Source organism: Gavia stellata, chromosome 22, assembly GCF_030936135.1.
Source record: "Gavia stellata isolate bGavSte3 chromosome 22, bGavSte3.hap2, whole genome shotgun sequence".
NCBI classification, from domain to species: Eukaryota; Metazoa; Chordata; class Aves; order Gaviiformes; family Gaviidae; genus Gavia; species Gavia stellata.
In genome coordinates this window covers 10,815,700-10,838,618 of record NC_082615.1, presented here as the reverse complement: position 1 = coordinate 10,838,618, position 22,919 = coordinate 10,815,700, and the positions used below count along the sequence as shown (strand labels likewise).

The 22,919-nt window shown below is 38.7% G+C and overlaps 1 protein-coding gene across 2 annotated transcripts in view; it reads left to right on the top strand.

The window, feature by feature from the left end:
* Nucleotides 1–22,919, top strand: part of PRKCA (protein kinase C alpha) — a 155,797-nt gene that overhangs the window by 121,983 nt on the left and 10,895 nt on the right. Inside the window, exons 9-14 of one of the 2 annotated variants that reach the window (XM_059828372.1) lie at nucleotides 48–77; nucleotides 12,890–13,033; nucleotides 13,813–13,986; nucleotides 16,913–17,004; nucleotides 18,641–18,703; nucleotides 19,230–19,368. In XM_059828372.1, coding sequence (XP_059684355.1) covers nucleotides 48–77; nucleotides 12,890–13,033; nucleotides 13,813–13,986; nucleotides 16,913–17,004; nucleotides 18,641–18,703; nucleotides 19,230–19,368 — 642 coding nt within the window. The remainder of the gene's footprint in view (nucleotides 1–47; nucleotides 78–12,889; nucleotides 13,034–13,812; nucleotides 13,987–16,912; nucleotides 17,005–18,640; nucleotides 18,704–19,229; nucleotides 19,369–22,919) is intronic. The other variant, XM_059828371.1, reaches the window with a different exon arrangement.

Genomic DNA, 22,919 nt, shown 5'->3' with positions numbered 1-22,919 from the left:
GCCCTTTACTAACGAAGCAGTGTTTCTCCCTTTCCTGTCTCTTCCAGGACTGTCATGTAAATATCCGCTTCTTCAAGGTAGTTTTCTCCTTGGTGTTCTCCTACACCTTTCTCTTCACGTGACCCTCTTTACCAATGTTTGAAGTTTATTAAATTCAATTTCATTCTCACCATGTTTTAAGGATGCACTTGTTTTTTCCCCAGTTTAAGCTTTTCTAATGGATAAAAAAAAGTTGAAGTATGAATCTTCTATAATTTGTCACAAAGTACCCTCCAGATTAGAAGTTTACTTACAAAAAAGGGGTCGTCAAACCTCAGCAGATGCAGTGTGCCTTTCCTTCTGAAGGAATTAGTTAAATGAATGCCGCCTTCTCATGGAAAATGGAAAATGGTGCATCTTTAATTTGATAAATAACTTCCACAGATCAAATAATGCTCATGTTCACTGCATATTTAAATAGATACATTTACATAATACAGCATGCATGTTTTATGATATAATATACTACGTATCTTGTTATATGTTAGCTGGAGTATACTATATCATAAGCGATATTACCCATATGCACAGATGCCCTGATACCTGAAATACCAGCTCACCTGTTTACTTCCCATTTTACTTCTTTCACTGATCACCCCATCACTGAATTATTGCCATAAAAGATACACATCAGCGTTAAGAACATACATGTGTGGACTTTTTATTTGCATGTATCTGTAACGAATTGTCTTGCTTTATTAGGGCAAAGTTACTGACACAAATCACAGTTTCGGTCTCATACATTGCTTAGGTTACAATTTAAATCGAAATTTGAGGCTCCTGTACTGTAAGCTGTTTAAAGAATCTATCTAAGGTTATTGAAGCCATTGTCATCTTTAAGTAGTATTTTTACAATTTAGGTTGACCTAGAGCACTTTACATGTTATAGCTCAAAGCTTAAAATACTTAATTTAACAATCAAATTTTATTTTTGAAGAGTTGTTTATATTATTAATGCCTGATTTTACCAAATATTTTAATACTGAACCAGAAAAACAAAGAATAAGACCATTTATCATTGCCAAATATTTCCTAATGCAGTAATCATTTGTCATGCAATCAGGAACTTAATTTTTCTTAACCTTGATTCTTTATCTGATATCTTTATCTCAGAAAAGCCTGTACAGAAGAGGACTACTCTTCCTCAATCCATTACACGTCGTCTTATTTGAAAATAAAATCACATGTTGCTTTCATTGATGAAACTTGTTTAACATAGGGAAGTTGCAAGTTTCTCTGTTTAAATGTATTTTAAACCAGAGCAAAAGCTACCCTGGAAAATTGCATCTGGGGTAAATGCAAAGTTATGTCTAACATCGTTTTGTCACTTCATTGTGAAATCCAGACCTTGAAGCGCACTGATATAAATTGGCAAAAGTCCTTGGTCAGTTCATGTTTTCGTCCTAGGAGTGCACCTAAAAAAAGAGCTGAACGGTTTCCTAGAGCTGCTGCATCACAGCAAAATTCATGCTTAGTCCTTGCCAATTATAAACATGAATTCCAGCAAAGAAAGTTGGCACTCTGGTCTGATGAGGAGACTCAAGAATTCCATTTTTTCATGGAAAAAAATGCTTCTTTGTTTGTTGTCTGTCTTTTCTCTCTAAATTATTACAAATCCCTGTTCTGCTTGCTGCTGACAGTGACTTAGCATCACTAACCTGAGCTCAGAAGCATCACTGCATGCTGCATTCTGCGAGCTAATCACCACTGACGTTAGCATGGCTTTGGAAATAATTTTGGAAGTAATCAGTTTATGTGGGACTGCTGGGGAGGTTATGTTCCCAAGTTTACAAGATTGGAATTGAAAGGAACCAGCAGGAGCAGACGAAGAAGGAAGGCTGTGTTCCTGAGGATAATGTAACACTTCTGAGCTAGAAACCAGTAAAATGTATAAAAATTATTTTATAGTATTGTAGCAAATTTGAGAATGCTGTCAGCAAGGTCAAACAGCACAAATACTTGTTTACTAAATTATCAGATACTGGGAAGGATCGTGCATTTATGCTGCTTTTGTTCCACCAACAAAGTATATACTTAAATAGATTATTTTCACAACATCATGCAGAAAACACCTTCATCTTTGTGTGTGTGTGTGTGTTTGTGACCGTTAAAAAATTTCATAGCATGTGAAGACTTGGATGCAGAATGCCAAGGCTTTAAACTCAGTCCTGGTCTGCAGCTTTCCATGGCTGTGGTGTTTGATTGCAGGGATTTGCGCTGAGATCCGGTAGGACTGAAATCCTTGAAGATTATTTTAGAACAGAATTTTATTATTTTTTGGCCGTATTGAAATGAGTTTTCTGCTTAAAAGCAAATTCTACACTCAAGGTTTTTCTGTTATTGAAAATTAGAAGTAATTTGCAGAATTAAAAAATTAAGGAGCATATATAAAAGCAGTTCTTTTGACACTTAGGGATTTGCTGTTCTAGCATCGTATTTGTTGTTTGGGTTTTTTATTACCACTACCACAGGATATTTGTGCAAAAATTCTTGAATATTATTCCTAGGCAGCCTCTTTAATTACATTTCATCTGGTTAGACACTGCTCTGTTGCAGGGGATAGTGTGTTTGGCAATAAAGGCAGAAAACAAAGTAGACTCAGGTGGCCGCAGGATTATTAAACAGATTAAACATGTTGACAGTGCCAAATGGGTAACTGGAAACTCTTCCCTCTCTAGATTTCACTGCTCACAGCCAGACATCCGTTGTCCAGGGCAATATCCCCTGAAACTCCTGTTCTTGGGCTAGATATATCCCTTTTCGAATGACTGTTTTTCATAGTCAGTTGACTTCATTTTCTACATTTTCTAGGGAATACGCTTAGCTTAATCCTGTGCCTGGCAAACTTGGGAATTTTTTTAGAAATCAGGTATTCAAGTACTTCATAAAGTTTTAACTTCTCTACAGCAACACAAAAAAGTAAAAAAAAAAAAAAAAAAAAATTAAAAAATATTGCACAGGGGATGTGATTATAAACCCCCCAAAAGAAGCAGCCCTGTTGAGATGCTGTATGATATATTAAAGTGTTGTGTTGTCCTTTAGGATTCTCTTATTGCCTTCAAACAAAGTAAACATCCATTTAACGTAATGTTGAGCTTGAGAAAATAATTTCTCCTCGGAGTTAGAAACCACAAGGGGTCAGTGAAGAACACAGAATAGCTCCCAGAGCGAAAAGCTGGCTCCAGCAAAAATCCTGAAAGAAATGAAATAACGCAAATTGTTTGTATGTGTATGTTTAGAAAGATACAAACCCCTGAAATGAAACTGCTGTTCTGATAAAATTCAGTGTGATGTTTTTCATACCGCCCTTTATTCAAGATTTTTAACTGGCACTGATGCTAATTTTTCCTCTAATCAAAATATTTAATAATTTGCAGCTGTAAAAGCAAGTACTGCCTCTGCTCACCTTTATATTGCTCAGTTCATCTCTACCTTCGGGTGCCTCATGACTTCTGTAATTACCTGCCTCCATCATGCTCGACTTTATATGCTAGGTGAGAGAAACGGACCTCTGTGGAAACCTCGGAGTCACTGAGTAGAATTATCTCATGAATTTTGTGAACCCGCCAGGCGTTAGAAGAGGCATGGGTTCCAACCGCACAGCTCGTGCTAGGATTAGGCAAAATAACTCTGGTTTAGTAATCATCCAGAATTCTTTGGGGGACACACTGCTGTCTCTTCTTTTATTTGTAACCCAAATTGATTCACGTACACCCTGATATCGTCGTTCCTGCGTGACGAGCACAGCAGCACAGCCCGTGGGTGGGCTTCAGGAGTGGGTTTCCTGTGTTCTTGGACACGCTTTCTGCAAAAAGGCATTTTTAATCCTTTTCACATATGGCACCACTTTTTTTTCAGGCAAATCCTTTAAATAAATTTACTATTGCTAACCAAAAGGGTAAATATGACACAAGTTTAAGGGGAGGAGGAGAGGAATTGAGGGGAAAAGTAAACTAAAGACATAAAATAGTCCATATTTAACTCCCAGGTAGAGTTTTGTCATGCTCCCCATTTATATTTTTATGCAACATCCTGTTTGCCTTCATGACTTTTTACTGGCAATGGGAATGATACGAATTTTTTTCTAACTATTTTTTTCAATAGCTATTTTAGCTATTGAAGTAAAAAAGCATTTTACTTCTTTTTTATATATTGCATTTTTTACAAACTACGTTGTAGTTCACCATAGTGATATCGCCATCACGAAAATAAACATGAGCGCAGCTTTCTGCTTATTTGCGTATTTTCAGTGTTCTCCTTGCTGCAGAGAAGTTCTGCTAGAATGCGATTTCACCAAGGAATACGTGGCTGAAAAACAGTCTGGGTAAACCTCGTGAGCCCTTGACAGTGCCCATGGTACAGCGCACCTCCCTGCTCCGGGCGTGCCTTGCTGTACTGCAGTGTCTCGCGGAGGCATCTTCAGTCTGCTGCAGTCTAATCCAAGCGTGCTCCTTTCTGTATGCGTGAATATGTGCGTATACGTTCATTAATGCAATACATTTCTGTAATTTAGTTCATTAGTTATTTCTTCTTGAAAGGAACAAATAAGAATCAGTGAGAATGCACAGTAAGATGGGGAAAAGCCATGTGTTGCCGCCTTCTTCATAAGCACTTGTTGAGCCAAGGAAAGAAGCACAAGAAGCAGAGACCATGTCTTTTGTTCTGTTTCACAGGAAATGTAATGCAAAAGCATCTCCCCAGATTGCTCAGCACGTGTTTTGTAGAGAGACAGGTAAAATGGTCAAGGAAGTTCCTTCCCTCCGTTGACTTGCAACAGCAAGGACACGAGCTCGGGTTGGACCAAGATATAACTCTCGTGCCATCCCCTCTCCGGTTAGAGCTGCTGGGCTGCTAAGTCATCCAGAGCTTAGGCTCTAACTTTCTCTTCTCTGTTGTTTCCATGACTACAAAACTCTCCGCTAATGAATTATAAGCTTGCATTAGGTTATGGCATTAAACTTAAAACTCAGTCTGGTGAAGTATTAGGTCTTGCTGGGGCTTAGAAATGGTCTCTTCTCATTTCAAATTCTCAGCATCCTGATAATTAAGTTGTATAAACTAGGAAATTGATAGTCCTTCATAGCATGTATAATTACATGGAATTGGAAATGCAATAATGTACGAAACAAGCTGCCACAATGATGGAGAACATTTCAGTGAATGAGAGGCTTTTTCCTCTGGTTTTTGACTTGAAATTTATTGGATTTATTTCCTTTATTAAAGGCTTGCTAATGGCTCAACCTGTTGATCAAAATCCCCACTGAGCTTTCATGACTGGGACAGGATTGACTAGGGCTTTTTGTCCTTGAGACTGGGATAAATTATTTCAGTTTCTCTTTTTTACGTCCTTAGTATGAGTTTTGCCAGTTCTGTCAGGGACATCTTCTACGGTTTGTCTGAGATCAGAGCTGCTGTGATGCTTCTTGTATAAAGTCCAGGCAGTGATAGACTTAACTGAACTTTAATTTCACACTTACAGCCAAAGCCTCCTGGGCTGTAATAGTGAAACTTGAGCTTTACTATTCAGACTGTTCCTTTCCTCACTTCTCACCACCTATTTTGCCATTTCTTTAAGTAAGTGATACGCAGAGGCGGAGTGTTAACTTAAGGATTAGGAACCGAAACATGGGGAACAAGGCGGGCTAGCGTGAGATGGCTTGTTCCATCACCCCATGACATTTGAAGAGCATGTTGGGGTCTAGCAAAGAACTGGTAAGAACTTGTTGCAGTGTGAGAAGCAGGGATTGTTTGTTAGAGTTTCGCAGAGGGTTTGAATCCTGGCAAGAGGACATTCCTGCTCCATGGATCTCAAGAAAGTTTTGGGACCCAAGATAAAGCCTGCAGCAAGCCTGCTCAGTCAGCCCTTAGACTGCTGACTGACCCTCATGCTATCAAAATGGTGATTATTTTTTTTTTGCAATGGATACTGAAGCCAGTGCTGCTCTCTTGTTCCATCATTTGTTTGCTATTTACAGCTGATTGCAGCTGCACGGGCAAAGCAGTCAGTGCTAGGTGGAATCTGCTGTAGAGGAGGGGAGAGGATGCTGGTGTGCAGTGCGAAGCAGGGCTGTGAGTCTCGAGGAGGCTCGGCTGCCGGGAGCAAAGCTCTCGATTTCTTTTCCCGGTAGGTGTCAGTGGAGGCAATAAGTAACGGATGAAACGCGGCGATCAGCGTGCTGTTTCCAAACAGGAGTTGTGTGTGCTGTATGTGTACGTACCTCCGCGCATGTGATGGGAATTCAGCATCGTCGTTAAATATTTTTTCGTTTATCACTTTCTCCTCTTGAAAATTTGTTGCCAGTAGATCTCCCCGCTGGGCATCTGTGAACTTGCTAAGAGCGAGTTGCCTTGACAACCGAGAAATACGTCCTTTAGTGAACCGCACATCGCAAGGCCTTTTGTTGGCTTGAATATTTTTTCATGGGAAATGATGTGGGTTTCTCCCTTCTGAAGCTGTGCTTGGAGGGTGGCAGGGTGTGCCAGCAAGTTTGGGCAGTTTTGGAACCCAGCGTTCGTTTTCCGTATGGGAACACGCCCAGTCTTACTGAGCTGAATGTTGCAAACAGCAACAGTGGAGAAATAATGAAGGTGAGCGATATAAGGTGTTAAAGCACTAACATCATGATACATAGCTCATTGCCCTAAAGAGACTGAGGGTAGAAATGTGAGTTGTGTAGATTTTTGGGTTTAATTCTTCAAAAATTTTATTTATTTATTAGCTAATGGGAAAAATGACCAATTCCGTCTTCTTGCTCTGTAATTCTTAAGTTTCTGAACTATAGATAATAACTGGAGGGCAGAATTTATTGTTTTGTCCTGTTAGATTGTCTTCACAGTAAAAAATCAGAAAGAAAGTTTTGAAGAGACTCAACGGGAACATTCACTGCGATTGAAAATTTAGTGCAATAATAGATTACTGTTCCCTAAATCACTTCTTTTTCTTCTTCGCTTCACACTCCTCATTAAGGTTTGGAGAAGAGTTTTTTTTCCCTACCTAATTAAAAGACCAGTTGTTGCACTTAGATGAAAAATAAATTGAATACATTTTTACTGCAAAACCTGAGATATCTTTTCCAAAAAGCACATACCAAATTCCAAGAGACTCTCCAGTGTAACACACTGTAACTTCTGTAACACTGTGTGAAGAAGTGTGTTTGGGCTGAATATATAAAGTATGTCTTACCTGTGGTTTCAGGGTAAAAGAACTGGCCGAGATAAGGTGCGTCCAAACCAGAGGAAGTAAGATGATGTGCATGTCTTGTTTTCTTCTAAAATTAACTCTTCTGCTACCAGTGCAGACTAATCTATCTTTAACATACTGTTTTCCTGGTTTGTTTGCTGCAAGCTGGCGTTGTTGTAACAATACTGTGTTTTTATCAAAGATGTTAAGCCAAGCAGTCTGAATGTAAATTGAAAATGAATCCAGGGCCTGGAACGCCATCATCAACTTCAGCAAGTTTTAATATCCATTAAAAAATAAAGGTGGATTCAAGTCAGATTCTGCTAATTTCAACTTTAGTCATTGTAGGAAGAGGTAAAATATCATTGCTCTCTTCCAATAAACTTTTATGAATCATTTGAATTTATGTCCCTTCTGTAGTTGCAAAACTGTTTTTGCTCCAGGAATCTGGAAGAGTATGTTGGCTGCATGGCATTTTCTCTCTGCAATGTTCCAGGCGTGTCAGATATGAAACTCATGGTAGAGCTTGGTGAGAGCATGTTAGAATGTTTCCTGTTCTTGACCTTACGAGAATACACTAACGTATGCTGGCTGTGGATACACAGAAATTAGAATACCCATTTTTGTGCACTGCAGCTACAACTGGTAAAAGAAGATTTATAAGTATTACCAGTCATTGGACCCTACATTAGACTAATCTGAATAAAAGTGGTTCTTCATTGTAAAAGAGTTTGTGGACAGTTTTAAGCAAGCGAAGACATTCCTGCTATTGTAAAAAAAAAAAAAAAAAAATCCCAAACACCTAACATATAAAATCAATAAAATGGTTTGAACTGTGATATTTGTAATGCTGTAAGGATGAGTAGGTCCCAAAATAATAGGGAACATTTTAAGTAAATCTATTAGAACTGCTTTTTATGAAATATGCTTTCCTCTAAGACAGCAACCAGTAGGCTGTGATTCTGGTTAGCTCTTCCTCCTTTCAGATCCATCTCTCTCTGTCTGGTCCCAGTGTTTTCCATATTGTTCCTTTTTTTCTAGCCGTATCCAACTGTAAGAAAACCTGCTTCTCTTCAAGAAACTGAGTTTGTTTAGGTAAACACCTGAGAAAATATATTTCTTGGGCTATTTATAAGGCCAGAGCTTGAAGAGAAAAATGATGGGTCTGTGCAAGATCCAGAAAGATCTGGACACCATTTAACAGTGTCAGCTTTAGGGGACAAGACATCTGTCCGTGGTATCACGTCTGGGTGCCTTGATCTGTGTGTGTGTCTCAGGTCCAAATGCCCTGCTCTTCAGTTTTGTGTGTGTAAAGCTCTACATCACAAATTGCTCTCCTTGCACACGGTTTGTCTATCCAAGAGAGCCCTGGGTCTCTCTATTCCTCTGTGGTTAGTCCTTCCCAGGAGCTCTGGAAATCACTTCTATCCAATATCTGTCCTATTTTTAGAGCTTAAGTTGGCCTTAACAGAGCATAAGCCTCAAACAGATTCTCTTCCTGTCTAATAAACAGTAAAGCTATTCATCATGGGCAATCCTGGATGCAGAGATGATGGCGAAAGTAATGGTGTGTGCTTTTACATGTCATTTATGCAAATTAAAATGCATCGGTAATGTAATGTTTTCTCTAGTATATTTATTTTTATTGTGCTCCTCTCCTTGACTGTATTTTAGCAGTTGTTTTAGTTTGTAGTTCCCTGTCTGAAGTATCTGAAATACATAAATAGTTCTTTATGTGAAAAAACAATGTATTCAAAAAGCTGAAGAAAAGTGGTTTTCTAGCAAAATATCTGTTCAGCAAGTTATTTCTCCTGTGGGTCATAACAAATTAACATTGCTGTGTGTGAAGAAAGTTTGCAAGTCATCGCTGTTGTATATAACGTCATTGGACAGCTCCAGTGGGCACAGCCAACTAAATAATCAACCAGAGGGTGAGATGAAGGCCCACTCAGATGCCGGAAACCCTGCGGAACCGACCACAGCGTACGGGTGGCTGAGGTCGTCTCCGCATGCCCACCGAGCCCAGCACGTTTCGGACATGTTTTCTCCAAATCTTTACTAAATCTTGTAAGGAGGTGATTGTTGCCCTGTATCTTCACCCATTGCTTGCATGGGTGCATGACATTCGCTCACTTTGTAGATTTTCTGTAGTTTAATGTAAAGCAATCTTGATATTGAAGACATTTCCTAATCCTTTAGTCATAACCAGAAATCATTAGTTGAGTTTCTGAAATACTTTTGTCTTGCACCGTATTCTGGGTTAAGTTCTGTAATAAAAGGCCAAGGTTAAAGGCTTTCCTTAAATCCATCAACATCAATTATTAGGGATGAGTTGTGACATTTCTGCTGAGTGTAGAAACTTCCATGAAGCTTATAAGAGATGCTTTGGTTTAGGTTTGTACTTCAGGGTGAATTGAATAACATGGAATATACACAGCAGCTAATTCTCGAAGACAGGTAATAAGTACTAGATCTTTCAGGGTTTATTTCGTAAAGATGTCTTACTGTCCCATCAAAAACTTGGTGGCACAGGTAGCATCTGTAATGGCTTGACCATGTTTATCTAATTTTATTTCCATGCCCATAGCCTAATTTTGTTGCAGTAGCTCTGAAAATTTTTTTAAATAGTACTAAGACAACGACAAAATCATATGCCTGAGGCAAAGTCATAATTGAATCATGTTGCAGTAGTATTTTGGGAAGCTCTTAATGGATCATCTGTGAAATGTTTTGGTTTGGATTATTATTGTTTCCTTTTTTTTTCCTCCCAGTACATGTCTGCCAGCGTTGAAATTCCCACTATATTTTCGCTAGGGACTTAAGCCAAAAAAGCAGTAAAAGGAATTCGCATGCTAAATGTGAAAAACTTTTTTCAGCATGCTCATGAACAAACGGTCAGTGGCCGAGCTGAAGGGAAGTACCGACCTTTGATAAGGTCGTGATAATTTGGTGAGGTCATTAGGCCATTCCACTTGGGTCTGTGCGCTTTCATGGAGTCAGCCTGGTCGTTCTCGAGCACGTCGTGGATGCCGCGTTCCTACGTTTTCTTAGATAAGGTTTGCAACAGGGTTCTCTGTTTGCACATACCGGTGTCTGGGCTAACGCACCGAGATAGCTCAGCACTAGTGCTGCGATAACTGGGGCTGTCAGCCTCCCGTCAGCGCGCATCGCTCGCAGCTGAGGTGCAGTCCGATAAGCTCCTGCCTGCCTTAGCCATCTACCTGGAGCAGACGGCGCAGAAGCCCACCTGACCGAACAGGAGGCTCCTGATGGTCTCCTTAAAAATCTACCATATGAAGAAAGAAATTACCAAATTGAGAGCGACATCTAATTTTAAAAAAAGATAAAAAATGGAAGTAGAAGAGCATGTCTCTAGCTCATTGAACGTACGTGTTTTCTTGCCAGGGTGCAGAGAAGCCTTGGCTTGGCTCTTTAATATTATTTTAAGATGCCGCCTTCAGATCCTGACAATTTCATCTCGCATGTGTTTGATCTGAGCGAGCGCGGTGCTTTCGGCTCCGGGAGCCGGCAGAGAGCACAGGAGCCCGCTGATGAGTCTGCCGCTCTTTTTCTTTTGGAAAAGGTGCTGTTCACCCCCCGAGCCTGGGATCGCAGCACTGCAGAAAGCACTCCCTGCCTCAGCGGCAGGTTTGTACCCGCAGAAACAAACCGCCTTGGAACAAAATGTCGTTTGTTGTTTCGAAAGATACGTTTTTCAAACAGGCTGCCGACAACCTACCCGGTGGGTTTGAAATATAAGAAATAAAACGAGTGTTTTCCATTCAATGCCTGATTTGGATCTCTCTTACTTGGTGAAAAGGCGGATATTGAAATTGCTTCTTGTATCACAAGAGCGGGATCTTTTATCTGAGATCCCACATGCGAGAGCATCACAAAGACATGGCCAGCAAAGCTCCTTCTTTAAACCATGTCTTCAGCTTGTACAAATAAAGGGTATTAGGATTTTTCTTTTTTCACTTGTTTTGCTTATGGCTCACTTTTGTATTGTGGCCTTGAAAAGAGCTTTGTCCCGACAAAGAGCTCCGTTCCGGACACTGGATTTATCCCAGCAGCTGGATCTGCCAAGGGGCCATCCCTTGCAGAATCAGGGATTTAGGCTGAGGCCCAGGAATGGCTCTTCCTAAAGGTTTGCACAGCCCATGATCCTGATTAGCATCTCCAAGTGCTGCTTTCATGCAAGCAAGTAATAACAGTGGTGGAAGAAATTCCACCTTTTAAGCTGTATTACAATAAATAAAAAAGAGCTCAAAATAGCCAAAATTCATATCCGTGTGGCAGAGTATAAGACTTTCTGCATTTATAAAGTTGCAGGAAGACTCATCCAATCCGACTATGCTTTTCAAGCGACGTGTGGTTATTTTATCAGAGGATTACTTGACATTACTGCCTGCAGTTGTACAGGGCTGGAGTCTACGAATTGAGTCGGCCCTTTCAATCTTATGGTTTCAAACTTGTCTGGAGGGGGAGGAAGTTTGTATCTTCCAGTTTCCAGTGAGGCTGCCAAAGGTATATGCCAGGCCAGGCTTTTAAGGTGATTTATTGTGTGACTTTGAATAAATTTTAATTTCTATTATTTTCTTTGTCTGTAAAACACTGATAATATGCAAATACTGTCCTTTTGCAGTGCAGTAAGAAAAGTAGTTATCCTTAAATGTCAAGCATACGTCAATGGCACAAAGTAACTTAACCATATTAGAGGTTATTTACCACACCAACACACTAGATAAATGGGGGGAAAGCACTTATATCCCAAAGTATTATTAAACCTTCTTGGCTTTGCTTCTGCCGGTATATGGGATTATTTTGAGAAAAAGAGGGTTATTATGTTGTAGCCTGCGTTATCTTTCGGTGAGTCTTACTTTTTTCTCTTCTATTAACTTTGAGATTTGAAATGCAACTTACTTGAGCAATTACATGATGTTTCATATGAAATACTGAGACTGTTGCAACCTTCTGCAAGCCAGACTGTCTTGCCAAGGCAGAGCCTTTGTATGTAATATTTCCCTTCCTCCATTTTCCAGATCAACACTTGATTGAAAATCAAAGTTGATTGTATTGCTAGTTTGAAAGTGGCCATGTTCATCTGCATTAATTCTCATGTGTTGTGGGTTTTTTTTAATGTAGGTTATTTTTCTTAATGCATGTCAAAGATTTCCTAACTCTTGCTATGCAGTGACTTGAAGAATTACATTTTAAAAGTGAATGTATTGAAGAGACTGTTTATATCCTAAAATTCCCTATGCAGATTATAGCATGATATTTTTGAAAAGCATTTTTTGTATTTGAAAACAAAAACACCAGATAAGCCTGCTTTTGGCATGAAAATAAGTGATTTTTTTTCTTTGGCTTTGGTTTTTGCTTTGATTTTGCTCTTCTAACCAGATAAGTTTATCTGCTTTTATCTGGTTATACATGAACACAATTTTCCACTTTGATTCACTCAATAATGTCAAAAGTATTGTTGGAATGAGTCTTTGAAGTTGTGTCTGTGCAAATTTTGTTATGCAGCCTTTCTCCTGGGAATGCCACCTCCAATATGGTCATCTCCAATTCTAACGTTCACCCAATGATCCATTCTGCCAAGAAAACAGGCTACTACTCTTCTTACTTTCCTGTTTTTGTGTGTGTATGTGTGTGTATGTTCTTCAGAAAGCCAAACTTGGGCCAGCTGGTAACAAAGTCATTACTCCAACAGAAGACAAGAACTCAAGTGTGCCATCCAACAATCTGGACAGGGTGAAGCTGACAGATTTCAACTTTCTCATGGTTCTTGGAAAGGGGAGCTTCGGGAAGGTAGGAATTCTTGATAACTATTCTACTCGCATTCTTTTTTCTTTTTTTTTTTTCTTGAGGAAGAATGAATGAATAATTCTCTAAGAAGCAAAATCCAGAGTCAAAAGGGTGTGCATTTTTGAGGGAAGATTTCTTAACATGGAGTAGGGTGATTCCCTAAGGACTAGCAGGCTTCAGTCATGATTGGGCAGTTTTCTTGAAAATACGAAAATTAAAAAAAACCTCAGACTGTTGGGCAGGATGTAAGAAAGAGTTGCTGACTTTTAGATCCTCACTTCTCGGCAGTTTCAAGGAAATTAAGTCTACTTTTCTGGCTTTACTACCTAGGTCCCTCTGCCAGTTCTGGAAGTCACCAACATTGGTAAGGCTGAATATTGGGAAAAAACAGGAATAGTGTGTGTGTATATATATATATATATTTGTTTGAAATATGTTAGCTGAAAGAAAGGACTACTATTTTTCTGTCTGCTTGAACAACCACTTACATGATAAAGTGCCCTTTACTGAAGAAGTCCCTTGGGATTTAACATTTTATCAGCCCGTTGGCAATGTGCCTGCTATTAACCAGAGGGTTTTGGCACAGGCTTTGTCTGAAATGACTGGTACAGCTCAATGCAGTGGGTGAGTAATGATGATATTTTTGGAGTTTTGATCAAGTTAGTCTATACCAATAAAAGGAAAAGCTGGATTGCCATCTATACAAATTGTCGGGCATATGAGTCACCTTCCCTCCTTGGCAGGTAGGAAGATTTTTCACCCTGTTGTTTCTCTTTGTGCAGGTGATGCTGGCAGACAGGAAGGGGACAGAGGAGCTCTATGCAATCAAAATACTGAAAAAAGATGTGGTGATTCAGGATGATGATGTTGAATGTACAATGGTTGAAAAACGAGTCCTGGCATTGCAAGATAAACCACCGTTCCTGACACAGCTTCACTCTTGTTTCCAAACAGTTGTACGTGAGCTCTGTCTTTCTTGCCACCCTGGTGCTTTCCATACTATATGGTCATGGGTTTTATCAGTTCAATAACATTTATTATCATCCTACCTATATATCATAGCTTCTGCACAGAGAAAATGGTGAAGTGAGATATACCCCATGTAATCACCCCTTGTATTTTAAACATAAAACCTAGGTTTAAAGATTTTTCTTCATACAGTAATTCAAGCAGGCCAACGTGACAATTCATAAATTTAATAACGTGTGCTTTGCTAAGTCAGAGCCTTAAGCCCAGATTCCCAAAGGTTTCTAAATACTTCTAAGGATCTGAGGATAGTACTTGAGAAGTCTTAATGGCTGTTGTTATATCGTGAGGTGAGTAGTCATCAATCAATGGTGATGGATTTAATTTGGTTTTCTGGCACTCCTGGCACAGAGGAAAGCATTGGGGTTTTTTCTTCCTTCCTGATAAATATGTGAAGTGGACATTTCCCCATCACATTGCAAAACGTCTCCCAGAGACAGACTGCAAGGTGGATCAGACAATCCAGCAGCACCGTACGGGTCTGTTGGATGACACGGAAAGCCGCGTGGTAGGCAGCTGGAGCTCAGTGTGCCTTTGGTTTTCGGAGTGGGCATGGGTACACCCTGACACTAGTGACCCAGCTCCAAATGTTCCACGCTGGGTAAGGGGCTTTATTCACAAGAAATCAAGGCTCTTCTTGTCTCACCCTGTAGCCATCTTACGACAATGGCCTTGAACTTGTGCTCCAGGGGTGGGTTGTTGCTTAATGGGGTGATGAAAGGACATATGTTGTTTTTTCCACTTGACTATTCCACACTTTTCACCTCTTACATTGTTGATGGGTTTTAATCTAAAAACAAACAAACAACAGGTAGTTAGTTTGAAGTAATAACATTGTAATATTCCACAAACAAGCCATGTCATCCCGTCACCATTTCACAGCGTAATTGCCTGTGTTGTTAGAGGCATTTTCAAACTCCGTTTACTGTCTACAAATCTCTGAGCAGAAAATGGCCTGAATGCAACAGATTTGCAGACACAGTTAATCACAATAAAATGTTAATCTGGGAACTATTGCCCTTGGTAATTCTTGCTTTCTAAAATATTTTCCCTGCCCCTACTTATAATATGAAATTGTTGTAATAAGGTAAGAGAGGTCCTGGTGAGAAATAGACTTCTGTCTGCCTCTAATTCTTTATCTTTATAGAATTTCATTAGTAACCAAAAAGCTTAGTGTCATCAGTAAATGAAAAAGCACTTTGTTCAATCTTATCTTTCTTTTGAGCAGCTACATTTTAAATGTAAAATCTCAAAAGTACAAATGTCTAGTGTTTTCTGGCTAAAGGGAATGGAGGAAAAAAGTTGGGGCTTTTAGTATATTTGCAGTATAATTTTTTTGGTTTATCATGTACGAGAGCAGTGGAGCTACATAAAGGCCTAGATAAATCATTAACAGCTTTGCCTGATTTACTTCATGTTTTCCTAAGAGTTGAGTGGTTTGCACTTGGTGCTATGAAATATTCTGGAGGATTAATATTAGCTACAAAAATGAGGAATTGTATACTAAGGAGAAGAAAAGGCACAAACTGTGTGACCATAGGAAAAATTGATTACTTTTTGTTAGGGCTTTTAGCTGCAGGCTTCTGTTGCCATGGATTTTACAGTAAGACAATTCATACAAAAGTCTAAATTTTATAAATCCGACCTGGCCAATTAAACTTTTTGCCCATAGCTTGTCTGTTGGACCCAGCTTAGGAAATCACAGCTTTTAAATGGATGTTAATGTTCTGAAATCATAGTTGCTGGGCGATTGGAGACTTTCTTCTTCAATCCATGCTGAAGGAAAGAGATTGAACTAGAGCATCTTTGTAATGAGTCTCTTTCCCATCAGAATATTGGATCAGAGCTTTTCTACAAATACTTCAGGGTAATGATTCTGTCCAAAACAACTAAAGGAAAATCAGAGGAAGCCAAAAATATGTCTTCCATAATTGGGAGGAAGACTATTAATGCATCTGATATGCTGTCTGGATCATCTTATAACTGCAGATAGTAAGTTTGCCATAATGTTGTTCACCAGAATTTTTAACGTTAGGTGGTCAAAATCCTCCAGCCTAAATAAAAGATGTTTGTAGGGTGTAAACAATGTGTTCTTAGTGAAGTGACTTGGAAGAGCTTAGTTTTAGTCCTCTGAAAACTGGGGGACAGACCTACTGTTTTAAGTCGTATTGTTTGAAGGTCACTGGGTGGGAAAATACTACTGAAGTGCACTCAAATATGTTCTGGTCATGGTTGACTTGAGATACCTGGATATGGCCCTTAAAAGTCCCCACTATGCAAGAAAAATCTCCCCCTAAAATACCTTATTGCCATCTTCCTCTAGCTGAAATACGTGCCTATGAGAACTTAATTTAGTGTCACTTGTAGAGGTTCCAGCAGAATCTTTTGTAAACCCTACAACTACTTTTCTTCTTGCCTCTTTTTAATAATCAAAAAAATATATTTATTAACACCTCCCATCTTCCAAAGGAAAACTTATTAGGAAGGATTAAAAATGGCCTCAAAGCAAGAATTTTCAACCATCTTTAATTTTTTTTTACATTTATTTTTAGAGAGACAGATTTTTCAGACAGAACCATATGTGAATAATTACGGGAACCATTGTAGACAAATAATATATAAAAATGCGTCTTTAAAATTGGCAAATCTAGAGAGATCTCATCAGTCACTTACTCTTGCAGGTTTTATAAAACATTCCACTCCCATTTCCTCATCTATCAATTTTGCCAGAATGTACAACCGGTCCTAATAATTTTAAAAGCTTTATAATAACATATTAGTGACTTTTTTGCTGATCAATTCATATCTGATGTTTTCTCTAATGTATTTATGTGCGTCTTTAATACTTTATCCTAGGACCGTCTGTATTTTGTTATGGAGTATGTGAATGGTGGTGATCTCATGTATCACATCCAGCAAGTAGGAAAATTTAAGGAGCCACAAGCAGTGTGAGTGTTCATGTTTATATGTTTAAATCATGTCATCATCTTAATTTTACACTGTAAGAGGATTAGGTTTCTGTATCACACTATCTAGTAGCGTCTTCCCGGGTTCAGTATGAAGTCTAGGCTGGCCTCTTATGATTGCCCAAAAGCTGAAGTTTATTTTGCAAATGTTGTTTGCACACATAGAGCAATGGTAGCTACGCCTTTTTATTCAAAAATACAGCACGAACAAAGGCATGCAATGCCTACTTTAAAAGTGACAAGAATTTAAACAAGGCAACAGGAAATTAAAGATGTTACTTGGTATTCTGGTGTTGTTTTAAAAAGCAAATATTAAAAAAAAAAGTGAGTAGAACATTTCAGTCTGAATTAATGTTATAGGGAAAGGCAATACAAATAGACTCAGCATCGCAATATAAATTATAGTTTATACAAGATAAATTCAGTGTATAGCTTATAAGAATTTCTGTGATCCCACTTTTTTGTAGACATTTTATTTGTGAGGAGTTAATAAATCATTAGAAGTTGTTTATATACATGATCCCTTTTATGTAATTGTACATCTGGCATATCAGTGAGCAACTGATAATGATCTGTAGCATATTCAAATGTGAATAGATCCATCAGTACCATTTTAGTCACGCTTATAACATCTCATCACCATTTATTAGTGTTTCATAAATCATTTACCAATGAAACTTAAAATCAAGTGTGACCAACTGTTTTAAGAATTCAGGTAAAATAATTTCTCATTTCAATTTAAGTAATCAGGGCTTGTTTAAATGAGAGGCCTTCTAAATATAAGTATTTGAGATACAGAACAGAATTTCAGCAACTCACTGAATAAAAACTCGGTGGTGTCAGATCATCCGTGACTCGCAGCTAATGTAACTTGCCAACACCCGTTGAAAACTATGGTGCTTTATGACAGCTCACGCCTGTGGAGCATCTTCAGGCACAGGCGTTCACAAACACCTCTGATCAAGTGTTTCAGAGCTAAGCTTTCCTTTCCCTTATGCTAGCCTAAAAATTAATCTCATCTTTAAATAATCCTCTTGCATATAATTTGCACAGTTCCACAGCAACTGGCTTCAAACATCCATCAATATTATATATCCTTTAACTACATTCAGCAATTATATTTTATATGGTAATCATTTGAATTAGCTTTACGTAATTAATCCATTAACAGCCTGTATAAAGGAATACTATTTCTGCAAATTATTTCATGCCATATGAATTGCAATGTAAATTGAGCTGCATCCTGAAATCAGCATTGATATGTGATTAGAGATAATGACCTTTGCAAACAGAGTCAGATCAGCGCAGTAAAACGCTGTGCTCTAGCTGCACCATCTTTTTGTGGTCTAGGGAGACATTTTCAAATCTTTTTTAAGTTCTGCATTATTTTATCATTAAATACTTGAAATATCTATTAAAGTAAAATTGAAGTAAGGTGTCTTTTATGTCATCTGCCTGTAATATATATTTTTATACTTTTATATATATATGCACACACTATATATTATATACTTTATATGCTATTATACTATCATTCTTTACCATGATGCATTTCCAAAGTATTTTGTCAGAAGGAAATCATGAGGCAATATGAAATCTGTTGGGTTTTTTCATACAGGTTCTACGCAGCTGAGATCTCAGTTGGGTTATTCTTTCTCCATAACAGAGGGATTATTTATAGGTGAGTATAATTGTTGTAAGCAATTTCTGAACTATTTTTAAAATCCTGAAAGCATCAGTTTCTTTAACTTTTCAGGGCTTTTTTAAAACATTTTATAAAAATCAATCACTGTAGTGATCTGTCTGTTGCCTTGGTGCTGGTGCGCTGTAAACCGAAGCCACTGTTTCACCTGAGCTTTTCTGACATCTGTGCTCTGCCTAACTCACCTTGAAAATGTATAACATTATCTTCTGCATTCCTGTGTGATGTTTCATTGTTTTACACATTCAGAAGCCTCAGTGTGAGTGTGCTCATGGTCATACACATCTATCTTTTCATTAATTGTCCAGTTTCAGGGCTTATGGTCGTTCTTATATATCTTCAGTGAGGTGCCCGGCTCCCTCCAGACCGTAGACTGCCGTGCATGTGCACCCCTGGCCCCTCCGCCCCAAACAGCTACACGTATTCCTCACCTAGACTCAGAAGTAGATAAGTTGGCCCTAGTTGATCCTAAACATTAACGTTAAATTACTGTGATTCTTCATAGAGATCTGAAATTAGATAATGTGATGTTGGATTCAGAAGGACACATTAAAATTGCTGATTTTGGAATGTGCAAAGAACACATGTTAGATGGAGTAACAACCAGGACCTTCTGTGGCACTCCAGACTACATTGCACCAGAGGTAAATATTTACTATTTCAAGAACCTTTTAGTCTCTCAAATGAAAATTGTCCCTACGCGCATCTCACACCACCAAGTTTTGATAGCTGTAACTCTGGATACTCTGTGGGTGGTACCATTTACACTTCTGCCGGTATTTAGAATAACTTTGTGATTTAATACAACATTATCAATAAGACTTCCCTATTTTAAAAAATACCTGGTTGATTGAAAACCTAACTTCTTATGAGATCAGTGCTTCAGATTTTCTTCATACTAGCAAAAGACTAAAAAAGCAGGATCACCACCTTGTGAGTTTAGATTTGTAGCCTGGAAATGTTATTATACTAAACTTTGTGCTTCAATTTGTGAAGTCATAGAGACTTCATGGGTGTTGCTGAGGTTGTTGATGAGGTCAGCAAACATTTTATTGGGAGCAAACGTAGCTCCTTTAATGTATTTCTCCATAGGTTCACAGAGCTGCCAAAATACATATATTTAAAGGATTGTTTGGCGTTTTCAGGAAATCACAAACCACTCATTGATTTTTGGGAAGGGACTCATGAGGTCTTGAAGCTTTTTGCTGACCTCCCTGCAAAACTACTGTAGTCTTTTCCAGGCCGTGTCTTACAAATGGTACACAGGTGTCATGAGTTACTGCTCTTGATCTCAGGAAAGCACCAGTCATTGAAAGCCTCAACAAAGCTGTAAGATCAGGGCTTGGATGGAGTTGACGTAATAAATGCATAATTTGCTTTGAGTTTTCTGTGACTTGGGGATACCTGGGCTGCGTTCAAGCCACTGACAATCACATTCAAACACGAACCTAATTGCAGTGTGTCTAAAATGAAAATTTGGTCATGAGAAACACAGTTCTACTTTAAAGCACTGTGATAAATACGAGCTTAGAGTTAAGATTTTTAGTCTGGATATGATTTGTGCTTCAGTAGTTTAGGTATAAAACATTAAAAACAAGCACATGTGGTGATTGGGAAATGATTCAAATATATGAATATTAAAATCTGGTATTTGTGCACACTGAGCTTTCAAGAGTCTTGATTTGTTTGGCTGCAAATTCAATGCAAGAGGCTGTACCCTGATCCAAGATACTCAGTGCTTCACTGAGTGCTGGGCAAGAGGCAGCTCTGGCTGGAACATTTCTGGCTGTAATTGAATGTTTGTTGGAATATGGGAGATTTATACATGGACAAGTAAATTAGTGTCTAAGGTGAATTTTGTCGTCTCTGTGAAATTGGAATGAAAAATAGTTTGTTTTTTTCCCAGTTGCTAATTCATGCTTTTCAGAGTGAAATATTGTGTATTATAAAACCTTGTTTTTTCACAAATTGCTGTTGCTTGCAGCAGGATATCAGAACAACCAGAGTGGTATTTCATTTTCTCCTGTCAAAATATAAATGAAGCCAATATTGCAAATTAAAAAGTCTCCTTTCTGTGGCAATAGTCTTGTGCCAGTTAATACCAAAGAACGTGTTGTCAGTGCCAAAATGCTCAATATGGGTCAGTGTTGGAATGATTTATTTTACTTTATTTGGAAATTTCATATAAAAAAATAAGCCTTTTACCAAAACATTCAGTAACTGGGAGGAAATTAGTCTTTCTATTATCTTACAAACAGATATTTATTTATTTTTTAGTTGGCTCATTTTCTTTTGTTTCTGAAGACATTATTGTGACTGACAAATTGCTAACTAGGTCTGTGGTAAACTTCAAAGTAATGTTCATGTTTTGCTTGCAGGAGCATTTCAGCATGTTTCCATGGGCTAAAATTTATAAATTTATAATAGATTATAATGAGGATGCATTTGCATGATACCATTCCCTGCTGGGTGGAGATAAATGAGCTAAATCTAAATAAACTGTTGAAGGTATCCAGAGTAGAGTAGTCCTGTGAGTGTGTTGCACTCAAACATAGAGAATTAGCTCTTTCATCAGTGTTTGGGAAATAATGTGGCTATAGTGGGGTCTGAAGGAGCCCACGCTGCCTCTACATGAACTACCCACAGACACGGTTCAGAGATACCACAGCTGGAAGGACCGTACGGGGACATATCAGCTGGCTTCACACGTACGATCTCCGGACAGAAATGCAGGGAAATATGGTGCTGCATTTAGCAAAGTGGATTTGCACAATTTGGTGTACTGTAAAATAATGCTTTCCTTTTCTAATGATTGGGAAAGTTAGCATTTGTGCTATACACACACTGTATAACACGCTGGAATTAAAATTCTTTTTTTTATCTTATGCAGCTGGAGAAATGTGCAGAAGTTAAACTGGTAGAATCCCAGGTTTGACCACTTCTGTCAAGCAGAAAGTGGTTATCTAGTAAAGAATATTTATTAATGTGCTGAACTTAAATATTTATGGTCGGAGTGGTATAATAGCTGTGAAATCAATTAATACTTTGTATTTCCTTGACCAGTCAAGAGAGACAGAAGGAGATGAGATGGATGTCAAGAGGATTAGCGGGAAGGGATTCTGCCAGCACAGCCCGCTGCCTGTGATGCAATACTGAACCCCACCATCAGCATCCCTGCAGCAGCTAGAGCACTGACTTGGAATTTCAGAAGAATTTAAATTAGAAACTCTGTTTCCCTTCTCCTCCATCTAACAGCCTCCAAACCTTAAGTTCTAACGGTGCATTTGCCGGGATTATGGGAGGCTAATAGGTATTGCAAAGGTTTGGAAAGTGTACATTTGGCTGTTTCTTGTGCTAGTAATATTTATTTCTTTTAATAACTGAGGTTTAACTTTTCCAGTAGACATAAGATATGTTCACAAAAGACTTTCTCTCTTGCCTCTGGGATATAATCTTTTCATCCCAACTGGCTACCAGCTGCAAGCTGCAATGATCTAAACATTCCTACAAATTGCTGGTATTAATCTCTGTGTCCTGCTCGTAACTGTGCCGTCCTTGGAGGCTAAAAGGAAAAAAAAAGAAAAAAAGCAATCAACATTCCTCTGCCAATTTGGCTTGATGAGCGAAATTCCTCCTGAGCTTTTCCTGAGCACCTGAAAAGGCAGAGCTGTTAGAATACAGTAATAGGTAGGGAAAATGGGACGTTTGAAGTGCAAAAGGAGATGAAAAAGGCAATCATTTAAATTAGTGATGGAGAAGGAGGGGAAGGGAAGGGTCCTATAACTTTCCACTCCTCCCTGGCCAGTCGAAAGCAGATATCATAGCTGGAGGAGGTCTTCATTTCCAGACACACGAGCTCCCTCACTGCTCTGCGGGTCTGCTCTGCACCCTGCGGTGAGACAGGAGGTCATGTTAACATACCCCTACTTATTCTAAAAGATATCAAAATTTGTACATGCAGATAGGATAGTTTTGGCAGCTGCTGCAAGGCAGCCAGGGATGGCTTTGAGTGCAGCAGCTGGTGGGTAATACATGATGATTTCTGGATGAGGAGGAGGGAACTACTGAAAATACGACATTTAGAACTTGCTGACTTTGTACCAATGCGTGTTTGACTGTATATTGAAAACTCATCTGCTTCCTCCCACATGTAATTCCTTCCTTGAAGTGAGCGTTCTTTCCTCTCATTTACATT